The sequence below is a fragment of the Clarias gariepinus genome, chromosome 5 (genome assembly GCF_024256425.1).
Source record: "Clarias gariepinus isolate MV-2021 ecotype Netherlands chromosome 5, CGAR_prim_01v2, whole genome shotgun sequence".
Taxonomy (NCBI): domain Eukaryota; kingdom Metazoa; phylum Chordata; class Actinopteri; order Siluriformes; family Clariidae; genus Clarias; species Clarias gariepinus.
Window position 1 is genome coordinate 25,581,230 of NC_071104.1, and position 15,178 is coordinate 25,596,407.

Consider the following 15,178-nt stretch of genomic DNA (forward strand, 5'->3'; position numbering starts at 1 on the left):
TAACGTAATAAAATGCAGTTCATCCAATGTGGTCAGATCTGGTGCTGGTAAAGAACGTGTTGTAATTAGCTGGAAGACAGCAGCTCTTATTTAGTAAATTTAATTTCGCGTTACGCGTCTCAGCAGACCTCGAGAGAAGCAGGCAATAAAAAAAATTACTGCTTCTAATTTCGATCCATCACCTTTGCAGTTTGTACACAATTTTACTGTCTGCTACGTGCTTGATATTACAGCAATTATGAAGCCATCAACTTTATTACCCAAGTCCAGCATGCTAAGAAAGGGAATGAAATAGTAGGTAGTATAATAGTGTTTTTGTATAAGCAGCACAGAACGACACAAGGTTCAGACAGGTTATCAGACTAGAGAACTCTGGTATAAAGCTTCCTCACACAACGTTTAAACTATGCTAATGAAGCACTGCCTGTTTTTTATCACAGTCTCCATCATTAAGGGGAAAAGAACTGTTGATTGAATGCTGCATCAAATTCAACATTAGAATAAAAGAGTTAAATGCCAGCACAAAATAGAATGAAAATTCATTGAACACTACTTTAATATCACTTATCACAGATGAAGACTCAAAAGTTCACGTCATTTCTGAGAGAAAAAGTATACTTGGCATTATCTAAGGCTTTTTTGATGTCAAAATGTGTGTTTAAATGAGAGAGACTCGAGCGCTGGCCCAGGATTCAGACGTTATTGCAGTTAAGTAGACGTGAGCCGAAGGATAAGAATAGCATCCCAGTGGAAACTTCCTGTGTAGAGAGGACATCAGGCCTCGAAGCAGCACTCACATACACACACAAACACACAAAACATCCCATCTGCTCTGTGCAAGACATCAACAATTACACTATTCAGGCCCGGGTCCTGCTCATCCAGAATTCATAGCTATTAAATACTGAAGTGATGTCATGTATTTTATTAACTGGAATATGAAATTTCATTACAGAGGAAATTCATTCAGAAAATTTAATGTTATCTCGACAGAATAAGTCTGCTTCAGAGTAGAGAATGCTAAACAGGAGGAAAAGCTTTAGCATTATTAAAAAAAAAAAAAAAAAAAAAAAAAAAGATCTGTGTGGATGAACACATTTAAAACACTGACAATCATGTGTATGTTATGAAACTAGGTCAGGGTGTTAGCAGTGTGAGCTTCAGGATGTTTTTTTTTTTTTTTTTTACTGTCCCAGTTTTTTGCTTTTAGTAGCAGGTTAATGGGAAGAGCTCTTGGAACAATAGCTGCACGTCTGCTCATCATGTGTGTGTGCGCATGTGTGTGCACGCACAAAAGTGACCTGATTTCTCAGTTTTATTCCACCATTACTAATTAGAGTGGAGTGACAACATTTAGCCTATATTACACCACAATCAAAGGATCAGAAACATACCAAATAGCTAGAGATATGAAATAATATTAATCCCTTCTTCTGAACTAAAACTTTTACATCATGTTGTCAATGCCGTGCATTGTCAGGGTGCGGAGAGGGAGGCGTGCACGTCCTGTGATGGCCAGCGTGATTGCCGGTTGAGTGGAACAAAAGTCATAGAGACACCCAAATAAACCCACCCATGCCCACTCCCACACGGACACACACTCACATCCTGCTATAGCAGATAAACAATTATCCAGTATGACTCCTTGGGAATACTCCATTATACACACACACATACACAATATTAAGCTGTGAGCAGGCGGTCTACAGAATATGAAAATCAACCAGCAAACACAAATTGTCTAAGAGAAATACTCCCGTCTGCTGGATTATCGGCTCACCACAATAGTGAGATGTTGAATTCGAGTTAAACACATTAAGATTGCTGTGCTTTTCCTCAAAAGACACAGCTATACATGCAGTGTAGTCTGTAAGAACAAAGAAGTTTTTTTAAATTATTTTATTATTCTGTACTGACATTTTAGTAAACTGTATATACAGCCTTATTTGCATTCATTTAAAAAAAAATAAAATAAAAAAAAACAGCACAGACACACTAGAAATCTGTGACCCATACACATCAGATGATCTGTATGTCTGTTGATGGTCTGCCAAGACTGTATTGCAGCCATTCGCAGTTCCTGCTCATTTGGGGGATTTTTAGCCATCTAATCTTCGTTAAATGGTGGGGGCAATTAGAGCAAACCGGACAACCGAAATTTGCTGAGCGCAACCACAAGGAATGAACAGTCTCTGCTGCTTTGGTAAATGTGTTAAAAATAAAAAAATAAAACCCACAAAAACTGCATTCTGAATAATTTCAGCAATCAAGTCTACTCCTGGACAGGTCCAATATTCCAAAGTACATGGCAAAATACAGATCGGTTTAGTATTAAAGACAGAAGGACTTCAGGAACATGAAGGTAGACAAACGAGCATTACTCAAAGTTTAAGACATGGTTGAAAAGAGTCTAGATATGATTATACTGTTGTTAGTAGGTGTCAAACAGCTCTTGCTAAGATTTTATAAATGAAAAAAAGAATTCAATACAATAATTAAAGAGTGTGTCCTGGTAATCTTAAGTATTAATCATTATTTAAGATACTTCTACACTTTCTAAGCAATGAGATTTATATGACAAAGTCAAAGAGTGGCATTAAACCAACAGCTTACCACAAACAAAATCAGGTATTTAGCCTGTGCTTTGAAATCAAACATAATTATTAAGTGACAAAAACAGGGCAAAATGGGTGTGTTCGAAAGCAACATGGGAGAGGCACTGCTGTTTTGTTTGTGCCGTATTAATCATACACCGCTGTTTTTATAGGTCAAATTATCTAGGGAGCATAAAGACTAGACTTTGGAGCAATTGAAGAAAGAGCATGTGGTCAGATGATTACAGATTGACCCTACTGCAGAGCAATGAGTATATCAAGGTAAATAGGGAAGCACATGAAAAGACACATCCATCATGTCAAGTGCCCACTGTACAAGCCTCTGGAGGCGGTGTTATTATCTGGAATTACTTTAGTTGGTCAGGTCTAGGCTCAGCAACGTGATGTGGCTAAAAAATGAAGTCAGCTGATGACCTGAATGTACTGAATGACCTGGTTATCCTTTCGATTTTTATTTTATTTATTTCTTCACTGATAACACAGGCATATTCCAGGACTTGTGAAACATGAAGAGGCATTTTTACACATGGTCACCACAATACATAAAGTAAAGCTAAGGGCTGTCTAAAGAAATGTAGCAGCTTATGCTGAAAGGCAGAAATCACCATTATTACCAATTGTTAACTAAAAATGGCCAAAGCAATCAAAACCCTTACAACACGAGGGGCACGGTGTATAGGTGTATAAACTGGAAGAGACAGTAAATACAAAATATATTATTTTGGAGCGTGTATGGATTACATTTTACTTCTACATTTTACATTAAGTGACAATTTATTTAAAATGAATACATACATAATTAAATAAATAAATAAATAATTAATACAAATTTATAAATACCGATTTTATACTACCAATATACCACCTGATTCACTGGGACTTCACAAACACTTCATATAACCTAAACATTAGAACAAACAGATTTGAAGAGGACCATACTATTGACATAGTGACGGTTCCATAAAAACACCATCTCTTCACTCCCTGTCTTTCTAACGACAAGAAAAACACCTGAATTACAATTTCATCTCTATTTTTCATTTTTTCTACTTTTCTCTAAAACATGACTAGATGCACGCGCAAGATCTAACTTGCTTCACAGGTGTTCCACAACATTAAATAACTAAAAACCTATTAAAAAGTATGACATAAATTTTTACTCAGCTTAAAATATAAACAAACAAATAAGAATAAAATCATAATTAATTGCTGTGACATAATGGGAATAATACACTTTTAGAAATGACACAAAACAATACAATACAATTAGCAGCAAGCCATATCGCACCACACTGATGTTAATTGTTTTCCTACAACTGTACGGCTGGAAAGGTTTCATTTACAATCAACTATGATATAAATTATCTGTTGTGCAAAATCTAAAAAAAAAAAAAAAAACTAAATAGTGGCATTTAAAACACCTAGGATACATAGTGCTTTAAGAATAATACAACAGAAGATCACAACATCAAAGTCCTTTTCAATTTGGAAAACAAAATGTTTTAATTTGTCAATTTCAGAGTGATTTAAAGAAATCAGGATAAAAGCTAAAAAAGAATGGATCGCATTGCCAAACAAACCATGGGCAGCTAAGCTCTGCTCAGTGAGTGCCATACCAGCTTTGCCATATTAAATATTTATTAAAATTAATAAAAGATTTATTGTATGCATAAACACTACCAATAAATAACCTGCATGCATGCATCACCACCAACCTCATTCATAAACAGCTGGCACACACACACACACACCCCAAGGCACCCTTTTTTTTCTGGGGGGGTTGTAGCGGGGAATACCCAGTTGCAATTACCTTTTTGCAACATCTGTGCAGTTCCATATAAAGCAAAACCACAGAGAATCAGAGACAGGTAGACTAGGGAGGAGGCCACTGCTCACATTCCACTACTCAAAGCTTTCACTACTGATTTCACATGGACAGAGAAGTCTAATGCAGTGGAATAATTTGTGCACTGGGCTGCAAGCTTTTCCTAAACTGCACAGACCTCAAAACATCTAAGGCGTTAATATAAACAGACAGCAAAAAATAATCAAAAACAGACAGCAAAGATGGATTTTTATTTCAATTGGTAATCACAATGAAATCAAATCAAAAATCAATTTTCTAAAAAAAAAAATTACAAATCAAAAACAGCGGACAGGAATCAAGAGAGATTCTTTCATACCCAATATAGCCTGCATGATCTCCACTTTTAACTGTAACACGGGGATGTCAGACCATGACAAAACATCACATTATATGGGTATAAACCATGTTACAATGGTTAAAGGGCTCTTCATTAGCTCTCACCTACACCAGAGGCTGTCACTGCCATTTTTGGATCTTTTTCTGCAGATCTCTTTATAACGTGTTCGATTATTTTCTAAACTCCCCGATCAGACCCTTTGTTTATTCAAACTAAAATATTTTAAATATGTAGTGAACCTGTAGTATATTTATTTTACAACATTAAGCATCTGTTCATAGTGTAGTATCTACTTAGTTTCACACAGATTAAAAACATTCACTGTTAATAAACTGATTTATCCAAATTAAGTCTTTTAAGTCATATACAAACGTATGTTAAAAATATTTTAAAAATTTAGTTAAACAGAAATTTTGTATGCCTAAGCTTAGCTCTTTTAGCAAACTGTAGTGTAATTTGAACGATGAAGCTCACTAGCCCCATGTTCAAGTCTAGACACCACAAAATATTACAATAAATAATAAATTGACTACTTCGGCAAAATACTTTGATAGTTAACTTTGACAGCATTTCTGCAGCACGGCATTATTTGTATTTTTACCCCGTGGTGTCAAAATAAACAATAAATTCTACTGGGAATTCAGGAAAAACAAATTGATCAGCAAAATCCATGCAGGACAATGCATGACCTCGTACCATGACATTTGCACATTACAGGAGCTCGGCTCAAAGCAATTGTTATTTCCCCCTGTACACTCCTGCTCCAAACCATTTCTACATATTTGAGCCATTTAGGGAGTTGCTGGAAGGCCAGTGTTTCAGATGTGAAGCAGGGATATATAGCGAAATACAGTAAAGGTAGTTTTTACTCTTATTTTGCACAGTCAAAAGACTTGAACATTTTTTCACTGTACATTCTATCAAGTAGCACTCGACTGGATCAAGTAGATAAATGTGTTCTAGTGATGCCATAATGGGCTAAACTGATCTGGTTCACATTGTACCTAAGAACAATCAATCAATGTAACACACACACTCCAATGACGTACTGCTTTTCATGTAAACTGCTAGTACTTCTAAATCATTAGAAACTAATGTATGAGATACATATATACCAGAGGTACCCATCGTATTGAAGCACATCTATGATGCACGTGGTTAAATTGTGACTCGTTTTCATAAACACCTGCTTCTACAGTGGAGTTTCCATTCATTAGTCAACTATATCTGACCACATGATCAAGTGGTAGATTGGCTATATGAATAGTTTTTGTTATGTTAAGACACAATATGGCAGTTACCCAAACATTTAGCTTAATAAAAAAAAATGTATATATATATATATATATTTATATTCTGTCCATACAGAGGGTCTGCTCAGCTATTTGGCTAGGACAGGCTTTCATCCTTACCATTTCCTTTTTTTGCTTTTCCCAAAATGAAAAAATGTAGGTAGAAACACTATAGCTATATTCGCTTCTTTATCAGAAGTGAATCTTTATCTTTTTAGGGCTGCTTTCAGGGGACCTTTTCCTTACTCTGCGATTGAGGATGATTCCATTACGTACTCTGCTGTTTACTCACAGACTCGTAGTGATGAATCCATGTCTCACCACCAGTAACGATTCTCTTTAAGAAACTTTCAGCTTCCTTAGAGTGTCCATCCTAATTTTCTTTGCAGATATCCAAACGTTTCTGTTTATGCTTTTGTGAGTTGTTCGGCACCAGGTACACCCTCAGACCACAAAACAATTACTCACTGAACGGTGCTCTTCTTTCATGCAAATCTCAAGTGAGGCAAAACTTTTGCTCGCACAGTAGTTATAAATGAACTGATGTGTCATGATCAAACCAGTACAGTTTGGTTGGCTGTGACCGGTGATGAGCATCAGATTTAAACAATTCTGTACCAAGGGCAGAAGCTTCCAAGTGGTGCAACAGAAATGCATCTTGTTTCAAAAACCATGAGCGTTAAAAGCCTCCAATCGGCTTTAACATCTTAAATATAAAATCCAGGTATGGAGAAAATGGCTTGAAGTAAGTGTAAATGCTCTTTAAAACAATAACAAGTACTAAAAATATCATTCAAGTATATACACTGAATGAAGCGCTGGAGAAATCACCAAGAGAGCACAGAACAGGAATGCTGTATAGTAAATGCTGACTATAAACTATTAATGTAGCACATTTGGCAGCACTAAATGCTTTAGGACTCTTCTGTTGTCTCGTTATAGCACACAACGTTGGCACAAAGTCAGAATATTTACTAGCAAAACGGACTGCAACACAATTTAAATTTTCTTACTTCTTTAAAAATTTAACCTGTTCCTCTCTCTATAAACTAAAGAGGAAGAAGACTCTCTCAGAGCAGAGAAACAGTACGGGATGTTTTGTGTGAAAGCTACAGAAGCTATTCTTAGTCCCAGCCAAGTGCTGGAGCCAAAATGCATTAATCTGTGCAGTTAGTGGAATGAGGATGTGTGTTATGAACAGAGTTTTACTCAACGCAACTCAGGCTCAAGCCAACAGGAGAAAAACCTTTACTATTTTCTTCTACTGCTTGCACACATGTTCCTTTTCTACCTCTCCTTCGTTCCCTCTCCACTTCAGCGGTGGTTTGAGGAAATTGCAATATTGCAGGTTCCAACTAAAATAAACAGACTCCACCCGGTGTGATGATCCTGCTTCAGATTTAGCAGCGACAAGCAGCACAACCACAACCTCACACCAGGGAAGTTGAGCAAAACCCAAACGAGATTCAATCGGGTTTTAAAATCAGGATAGCTATCAGATGTAGCACAGGCAGACCTCACGCAAACCTCACACACACTTCTACACAAAAGAAAACCCTATGAATATGTTCGAAGAGCCTTCGTACTTGCCCGCAAGAAAACACAAACAGTAGCTGATTTGAACCTCATGGCAACTTCAATTTTAATCCCTCTTCAATCGCTTCACACGTGGCAAAACCACAATTTTCCACCAGACAGTACACAGACCGTACAGACAGCTGCTGCTATTTGACAGTAATTTCGTTAACAAAAACTATTTCCTAATCACACAAGCACGTGGACTACGAAAAACAAATAATTAGGGCTAATCAGTCTGAAACTGTATTGGTAATAGCTAGCATAAGAGGCAATGATTGTAAAAGCTTCACTACATATGCTGACTCTGAGGCAGAATTATTTGAATTCCTCCTCATTCATGTAACAGGCAGCTTAAAAAAGAAAGAAAGAAAGAAATCATTCAGTTACCATGCCAACAGCAAACTGCAGTCAGTTCTTTCCATAATGCTCTGGTCATCCACCAAACATACACAGACACACTCACTAATGTGGAATCCTTCCGTTACCAACATCTGCCTTTATTCATTACTTGTCAAGCAAGAATTCTTCAAACAGGATTGCACATTTCATTTCAACAACTTGTCCTGTCTTACATTTCAGGTTCCCTCATAATTGCATAATGTTTTTTTTTTTTTCATTTATCATACAAACACAATTCAGTATAAGAAAGATCATAAATTGATATAATCACAATTAAGACACTATGTTATTAGATATAAGATTTCCTAAAATATTTACATTTGTCATGCATTTTGGTTTTAAATACATTCGAGACCCTGACGTCATTTGAATATTCATTTAAATTTAGAAAAACTATGGCACAATACAAATCCAAGAAGGCATAATGAAATGTATACAAATAAGCCTCATTGCTTTACCGAACTCAGCTCTTTCACATAGACAAAAAAGTTAATTGAGATACAAAAGTGATTTTAAAACGGTGTGTATTGATTACTTAATAATAAGAAATCAACAAAGCAGTTTTTAATAAAAACTTTCAATAAATAAAAAACTACTCAGACACAAGAACTCAATCCACTCATGTAAACCTCTGACCTTACACAACTTTCACTTTGCAACAGCAGATGAAATATGAAAGAAGCACTCACTGAGATGTTGAATATCTCCTCGGAGTCATCCAGCATGCGCACCCTGATGGGTATGTGTCGGCCTGCTGGCATGGTTGGCGGTTTTTGGCCGGATTCCAACGTGCTGATGCCCAATGACTCCGGGGCGCCCAGGCGCTGCCCTGCCGAGGACGTCGGCTCCTGCTCCACCATAGTCTTCCTCGCCCCCTCCACTGGCCTAGAAGATGAACACAGTACACGCATTACACACGAGAGAGAGAGAGAGAACAAACCATAACCCTCCTGCTCTGTGATTAAATCAGAACGTGTGAATGTGACATGAATAGATGCTCCACATGTAGCGATGGACCCAAAGGTGAGATTGTAGAGCTGGGCAATGAATCAGATCCAAACTGAAATCTAAATGTGGTTAGTGAAAGACAGGAAATGAATTCGGCTGTAAACCCACTTTACACAATAAAGCATTCCTAGTTTGCCCCATGCCTTAGAGCTGCACAATATATAATTTGTCAGACATTTGGTGTATGGCTAAAGGCCACAATATGCAGATGAGATCTTTCAATAGCCGCAGAAATGTCTGCTGCAAACATCTAATACTATATGTAAGATGCTAATAAAATCATCTGACAAACGATCAATACATTTTGCTTGCTTTTTTTTTAACCCCGTCATAGATATATTACGTGAAAGAGATGTGATCTGTTGTACAGGACAAACTAGCAGTTATGAGGAGGGCATGATTTGGCTCCATTGTCCTCAGCATTACAGGGTGATGTTTATGGGTGCAATAATTGTCCATTGACTCATGTCACATGTTGTAGCAGTTTGTGTAGACTTCCCATAGTAGACGTGGAAGCTATAATAGAAAATAAAAATTAATAAAAAACATTTGGACTAAAATTACATATGCGGCAATAATTGCCAAAATGTACATGTACAATTACAATAACACCTACATTAACAGAAGGTTGGTTTTGCCTTGATGTGCACTCGCTATGCATCATTATAAAATTACCTTTTCACATGGGTAAGAAATAAAGTATCAATTTGATCATCTCAATTCTGCAGTGCTCCAAACAGCACAATTCAAACACATAATCAGATTAGATCACACCAACGCTATGAACACTAGGACCCAGGGGAGCTTAAAGATAATGGAAAATAAAGTGCTCCCTTTCCAAATATCGTATCCCTGAAGAGACAGCTATTAAATAAGACACCATCTTATGTGCGTTCTCAAATTACTCCCCACAAACAGTTGTGTACAGGATACACAAATGATCACTGACACTAGCCTGGCCTTCAAACACTGATCTCCCTATAGGTCTCACCTACTTTAGTGCGGTGTTTTAAAACGAGTGCTTTAAGAGAAAAACCTCACCCATGTTCCATTCTGCTGAAATTCAATACCCTTCATAATATGACCTCAAGCCTGGGCTTCCAGAAAGGTGAGTCTTTGTGTATGTGAGTACATGTATACGTGTATGTGAACACACATGACGTAAGAAAAGGGTTTGGGGTTAATTTTTACTCCTAGGCTTTCTCTCTAAGCAACTGCACTGAATGAAAGAGCTGTCCTCTCCAAGCCTCTTCTCTTTCTCTCTGATTCTGAGGTCTGTTCCACTCTGTTTATCACACATTCCTGACCTGCGATGTCACCACAAGGCTGCCACTGGCTGGGGGTATAAGAGACTGGGGGTAGACAGCACAGACAGAGAGAGAGAGAGAGAGAGAGAGAGAGAGAGAGAGAGAGAGAGAGAGAGAGAGAGAGAGAGAGTGTGTGTGAGAGAAAGAAATGACTGATCTGGGGTCTATTTTTTCTTTAAACCAACTGTATTTTGAACTATAAAAAATATATTCACCGCTTGCCCAAAAAAAAAAAGGCATCGCATACAAATTTTATATGACAACCTTTTATTATGCATCAAAATGATTAAATACGAAAATGATTCCTTATGCTCCCAGAAACACTTTCTTTCAGTTTCCTTTCAGAGTCCTGGGATATGGCTGTGCCATTAGAGAAAAAAAAACAACAACAACAAAAAAAATAGTTAACTTCATCTTACTTTTATTACTACATAAAAATTGCCAAGTCTAGACCTGACCAACTGAAACAAACCCATATCATAACACTGCCTCTAGATGCTTGTACAGTGGCCACTATGCATAATGGTGCATTACTTTATGCACTTCCCTATCTACCCCAACACAGCCCTCACTCTGGAATAAGGTCAATCTAAACTCATCAGACCACATGATCTTTTCGCATTGCTTCAAAATTTAATCTCTATGCTCCCTAACAAATTGAAGCTTTTTTTCTGAATAGTATCACTAACAAGTGGTTTTCTTGTGGCCACACAGATGTTTTGTCCCAATTCTGAGAGTTCTCATTGCATTGTGTACGTGTGTACATGCTCTTACTTTCACTATTAAACCTAGCCATGATTTCTACCGTCTCTTTTTTCCTTACATACCACTACACCAAGCATTTCTCAATTTCATCAAGTGATCTCTCACAATTTTTTTTTCTAGCCACATTCCTTCAACAAAGTTGATGGTTCAGCACTCTCCTTCATATTGTGTTGAAGGGTTCTTAACCCAATTCCAGTCATTTCAAATCTCCTCACTTCCCTGCAAAAAATGTGACCTTTCTGAAATTATGCCTCTTTTTTGTCGGTCACATGATTCTACATTTTAATCTATGTTACCTTCACAATGTTTTTCTCTATTTGCAAATGCAAAGCCCCATTTATTTAACATCTGCCATGGGATCCTGGCCACGTGCACTACTGGTGGACGATATTTAATTATGTCATTACGCTGAATCAGGACATCAGCATTTGTGATGACTTTTTTTTTTGTTCCTCATCTGTTGAGGCTTATGAGCCATCACTGATTGAACTGAGAGCGCGAGGACGATAGCATGTGTAGCAACAACCGTAAACTTCCAGACTTTTGCATTCCTGATCTGCAAGTGCAAAAATGGATTTTATTAAGATTTGTAAATTATCAAGCCATCTCGTAAGTCAAAAATGTTTTTTTATTTGCCTGTAAGCGAAGGATTCAATTAAAAGCCCAGTGCATTACACATTCCCAGGATTTCTTTGGTTAAGCCTCATTAAGCCTCATGAATATTCAGTGTTCCATTAAAAATATTCAGTCTCTCCATGCTGAATAGTAAATGAACAACCAAAACATATTAGAACAAGAATTAATGATCACCTCCACCTGGCCAGTTTCACTCAAACCGGCAGACACGAGTATTCAAAAATATCCACACACAGCAAGCATTTTTCTCTAAATATTAATAGAAGTAATAAAGCTGATGTTCACATCCACTCTGAAAATATACATCTTCCACACAAGATGACGACCCAGGACACTAAACAGACATTAAAATGAATCCAAAATAACAGTAACAAATTTTAATTTCAAGTAATAAGTTTTTCCTGCTCTGTTATAGTTTTGGACAAAATATATCCTGCAGTGGTTAGCAGTAATGCATCAACCCCATTTTTCCTCCCTGTTTTGAATACAATACAGACATCAGTTCTGCATATCATTCTTCATTACTAATCAAATACTGACATCCTCATGGCAACTAAAACGACTCTCTGTTGCCAAGTTATGTAACGCTGGCGTGCAGTTAAACAACTTGTATACTTTATTCACATGCATGATCTGTTGTTTGTCAGTCACAGACATTCAGTACATAATAAAATATCAGTGGCTCGAACTGGAAAATTGTTTCCTTCAAATAAAATGTTCCAGGCCAGCACTGTCCCTGATCCTGACAGTCATTATGAGATTTATTGTATTTAGTTAAGGATTGGTTGCTTACCTGAATCTAACAACTTTTAACTTCCTACATTCTTCAAGAGTGTGAAAACTGGAGAGTTCATGAGTTCTGGCTGCTTGTGTTAACGTTCTTTCTACTCACAGATTCGTACAGTAAAATGCAACCGTTCTCTTTGTGTGCAGATTTGAATACGTTAGAAGAGTAGTTTCCCATCACTGCTACAGATTTGCAAGTGGAAACATCTATTCGTACAAAACCAGCGATTAAAGCATGAGTGGTTTCTAACGGCCGGAAAAGCTGTGACCCCACCGCTGTCCCAGATGGCTTTGAAGTTGTTTACAGAGAAAATTCCACATGAGACAGTGAGTGTGTGTGTTTGTATACATTTGTGTGTGCTCACCAGGATATGAATATCTGATAATTCTGACTCTGTTGGGACATAAGGAAAACTGTTGGTTTGGGGTCCCCTCCCCCCCCCCAAAAAAAACTACATTCATAAAAATAACTTAATAGATTTCAAGAGCCCAAAGGTTTCATTTTAATCTTAGCAAAGGTAAAAGTTCAACGTTTTTAACAAGTTGTATTGAATTGATAATCATGTTAATAAAAAGACAGTAAGAAAAAACATCCGTGTGTGTGTGTGTGTATTGGAAATTGCAGTCAAACAGTAGATCCTCTGTTCATGCTATACACAGACAGGTTGAGTTAAACCCTCTCCTTCTGGTTGTGATCACCAGAACCCCATCACCCAGTCTATACCCAGGTTTTGGGGTGTGGCACAGCTAGGCTTTTAGATCTGCCCTTAATGTGTCAAAAATAATCACAGTTTCACTGATCACCAATTCATTATGAAGCGTGACAGAAATCTGCACTCACATCAGCTCTATGAGACAGACATGCCCATATGAGGATAGCATTACCACTGGTTAGTGTCAGTAACATGTAATAGACTCAGAATGAGCAATTAACATGTTGAAGTGAGACGGCTAGGATGACAGCTGACAAGTCCGAAGGAGCAAAGATCAGATTAACAGCACTGAGAGACCAAGGACGAGTATCTGGAGCTACTGGGAAGCATGTGGGATTGACTATAAGCCGAGAGCAGCAGGAGATCTCAGTCTGCCCGTCCTGTCCTGTCCTGTCCTGTCCTACCTGTGCGTTCAGCCTTTGTAGTAACACAGTTCCGGGTCTATTTGAGCACCAGTGTATCGTACAGCAGCTCCCAGATTAAATAAATACAAACAGGAAATGGCGTTTTAGCGTCGAAAAGGTGACCAGAGCTGCGTTTTTCTCCACACACACACACACACACACCGAGCTCAATGGAGACGTGGCTGCTCCTACCTCAGTCAGAAGGGAAAATAAGGATATAACCCTGAATATCACTGACTTACACACTAAAATACAGCCATTTCCACGCGAACTAAAAGCCCACACCTTAATTACCCTTAATTAACAGGTTCCACACACGCGCGCGCTCACACACACGAGGAGAAGAAGAGATACACTGTAACTTACCCTGGATACAAAAGCACAGCGTCCACGTAGGCTTATCTCCACACACTGATACAGCTCGAACCGGACTGGGGTTTATGTCTCTTCTGATTAGAAATAAAAGCCTCCGGGTCTGAGGTTAAACGCTGCCCGGCCCACACCACAAACAGAGCCCGGTTCAGACGCGGTCGGTTGCAGAGAGGAGCGTCGTGGCGGTCGCCATGTCGGCCGGCTCCCCGCGGAGGCAGCAGCAACAAGAAGAAGCAGGAGCGCCTCCGCTCTCAACAATAAGGAGCTAACGCCGGCGGCGGCTGGAATTACAGCTCCCGACATGGAGCTATCAGGCCTTCATACCGCCACCTAGCGGCCACGGCGAGAACACACGTCTCTGCTCTCTGCTGAAGAGTACAGTATGTGTCATGTGCTTCAGCGAACACGGCTCTGTTCATGATGTTTTGAACTTTAACTGTGTGACCTGTAATGGATTGGCACCCCGTGCAGGGTGTACCCCACCTCGTGCCCTAAGTCTTCAGGTATAGGCTCTGACCCTCTTCAGTGAATTAGTGAACTTAAACTACAGTGCAGTGTTGTACTGCTTTTCTCCTGGTGAAATGGTGTTCCCAAATTGCCTGTAGTGTGTTCCCCTCTGATGGCTTGGAACCCTATCCATGGTGTACCCTGCCTTGTGCTCGAAGTCTCCTAGGGTAGGCTCAAGGCACCCGCAACCCTGTACAGGATAAGTGGTGTAAAGGGTAAACGAATGTTTGGCAAGGACACACCTAAACCCATCATGTGCTGTTATAGAAATATCACAAGATCTTAAGGATTCCTTAGAACTAGGCAGATTTCATCATTTCTATATTTGTCTGTATTTCTATATTTCATTAGTTCTATATTTCTATGAGGAATTGAAACCTAAGCGTGTGCATGTGTGTGTGTGTGTGTGTGTGAGAGAGAGAGAGAGATAGAGAGAGATCTTCATGACACACTTTCTGCAGCTATGGACAGTTCCCATGTGGATACCCAAAATATTTACACTTCCCAAAAACAGTTTATGCTCATATTTCACCCTTGCTCCTATGAATAATCTCACTTGAACATTGTAGACTTTTTCCCAACAACTCTGGTT

The 15,178-nt window shown here is 38.5% G+C and overlaps 1 protein-coding gene across 3 annotated transcripts in view; it reads right to left on the bottom strand.

Moving 5' to 3' along the window:
• Positions 1 to 14,318, bottom strand: part of LOC128523946 (FERM, ARHGEF and pleckstrin domain-containing protein 1) — a 50,893-nt gene extending 36,575 nt beyond the window's left edge. For 2 of the 3 annotated variants that reach the window (XM_053496174.1, XM_053496173.1), the window contains exons 1-2: positions 14,074 to 14,318; positions 8,778 to 8,973 (exon numbers count right to left, since the gene is read on the bottom strand). In XM_053496174.1, coding sequence (XP_053352149.1) covers positions 8,778 to 8,948 — 171 coding nt within the window. In that variant the 5' untranslated portion in view covers positions 8,949 to 8,973; positions 14,074 to 14,318. Of the gene's footprint in view, positions 1 to 1,787; positions 1,795 to 8,777; positions 8,974 to 14,073 lie in introns of those variants that run through there. The other variant, XM_053496175.1, reaches the window with a different exon arrangement.
• Between the last annotated feature and the right edge of the window lie 860 nt (positions 14,319 to 15,178).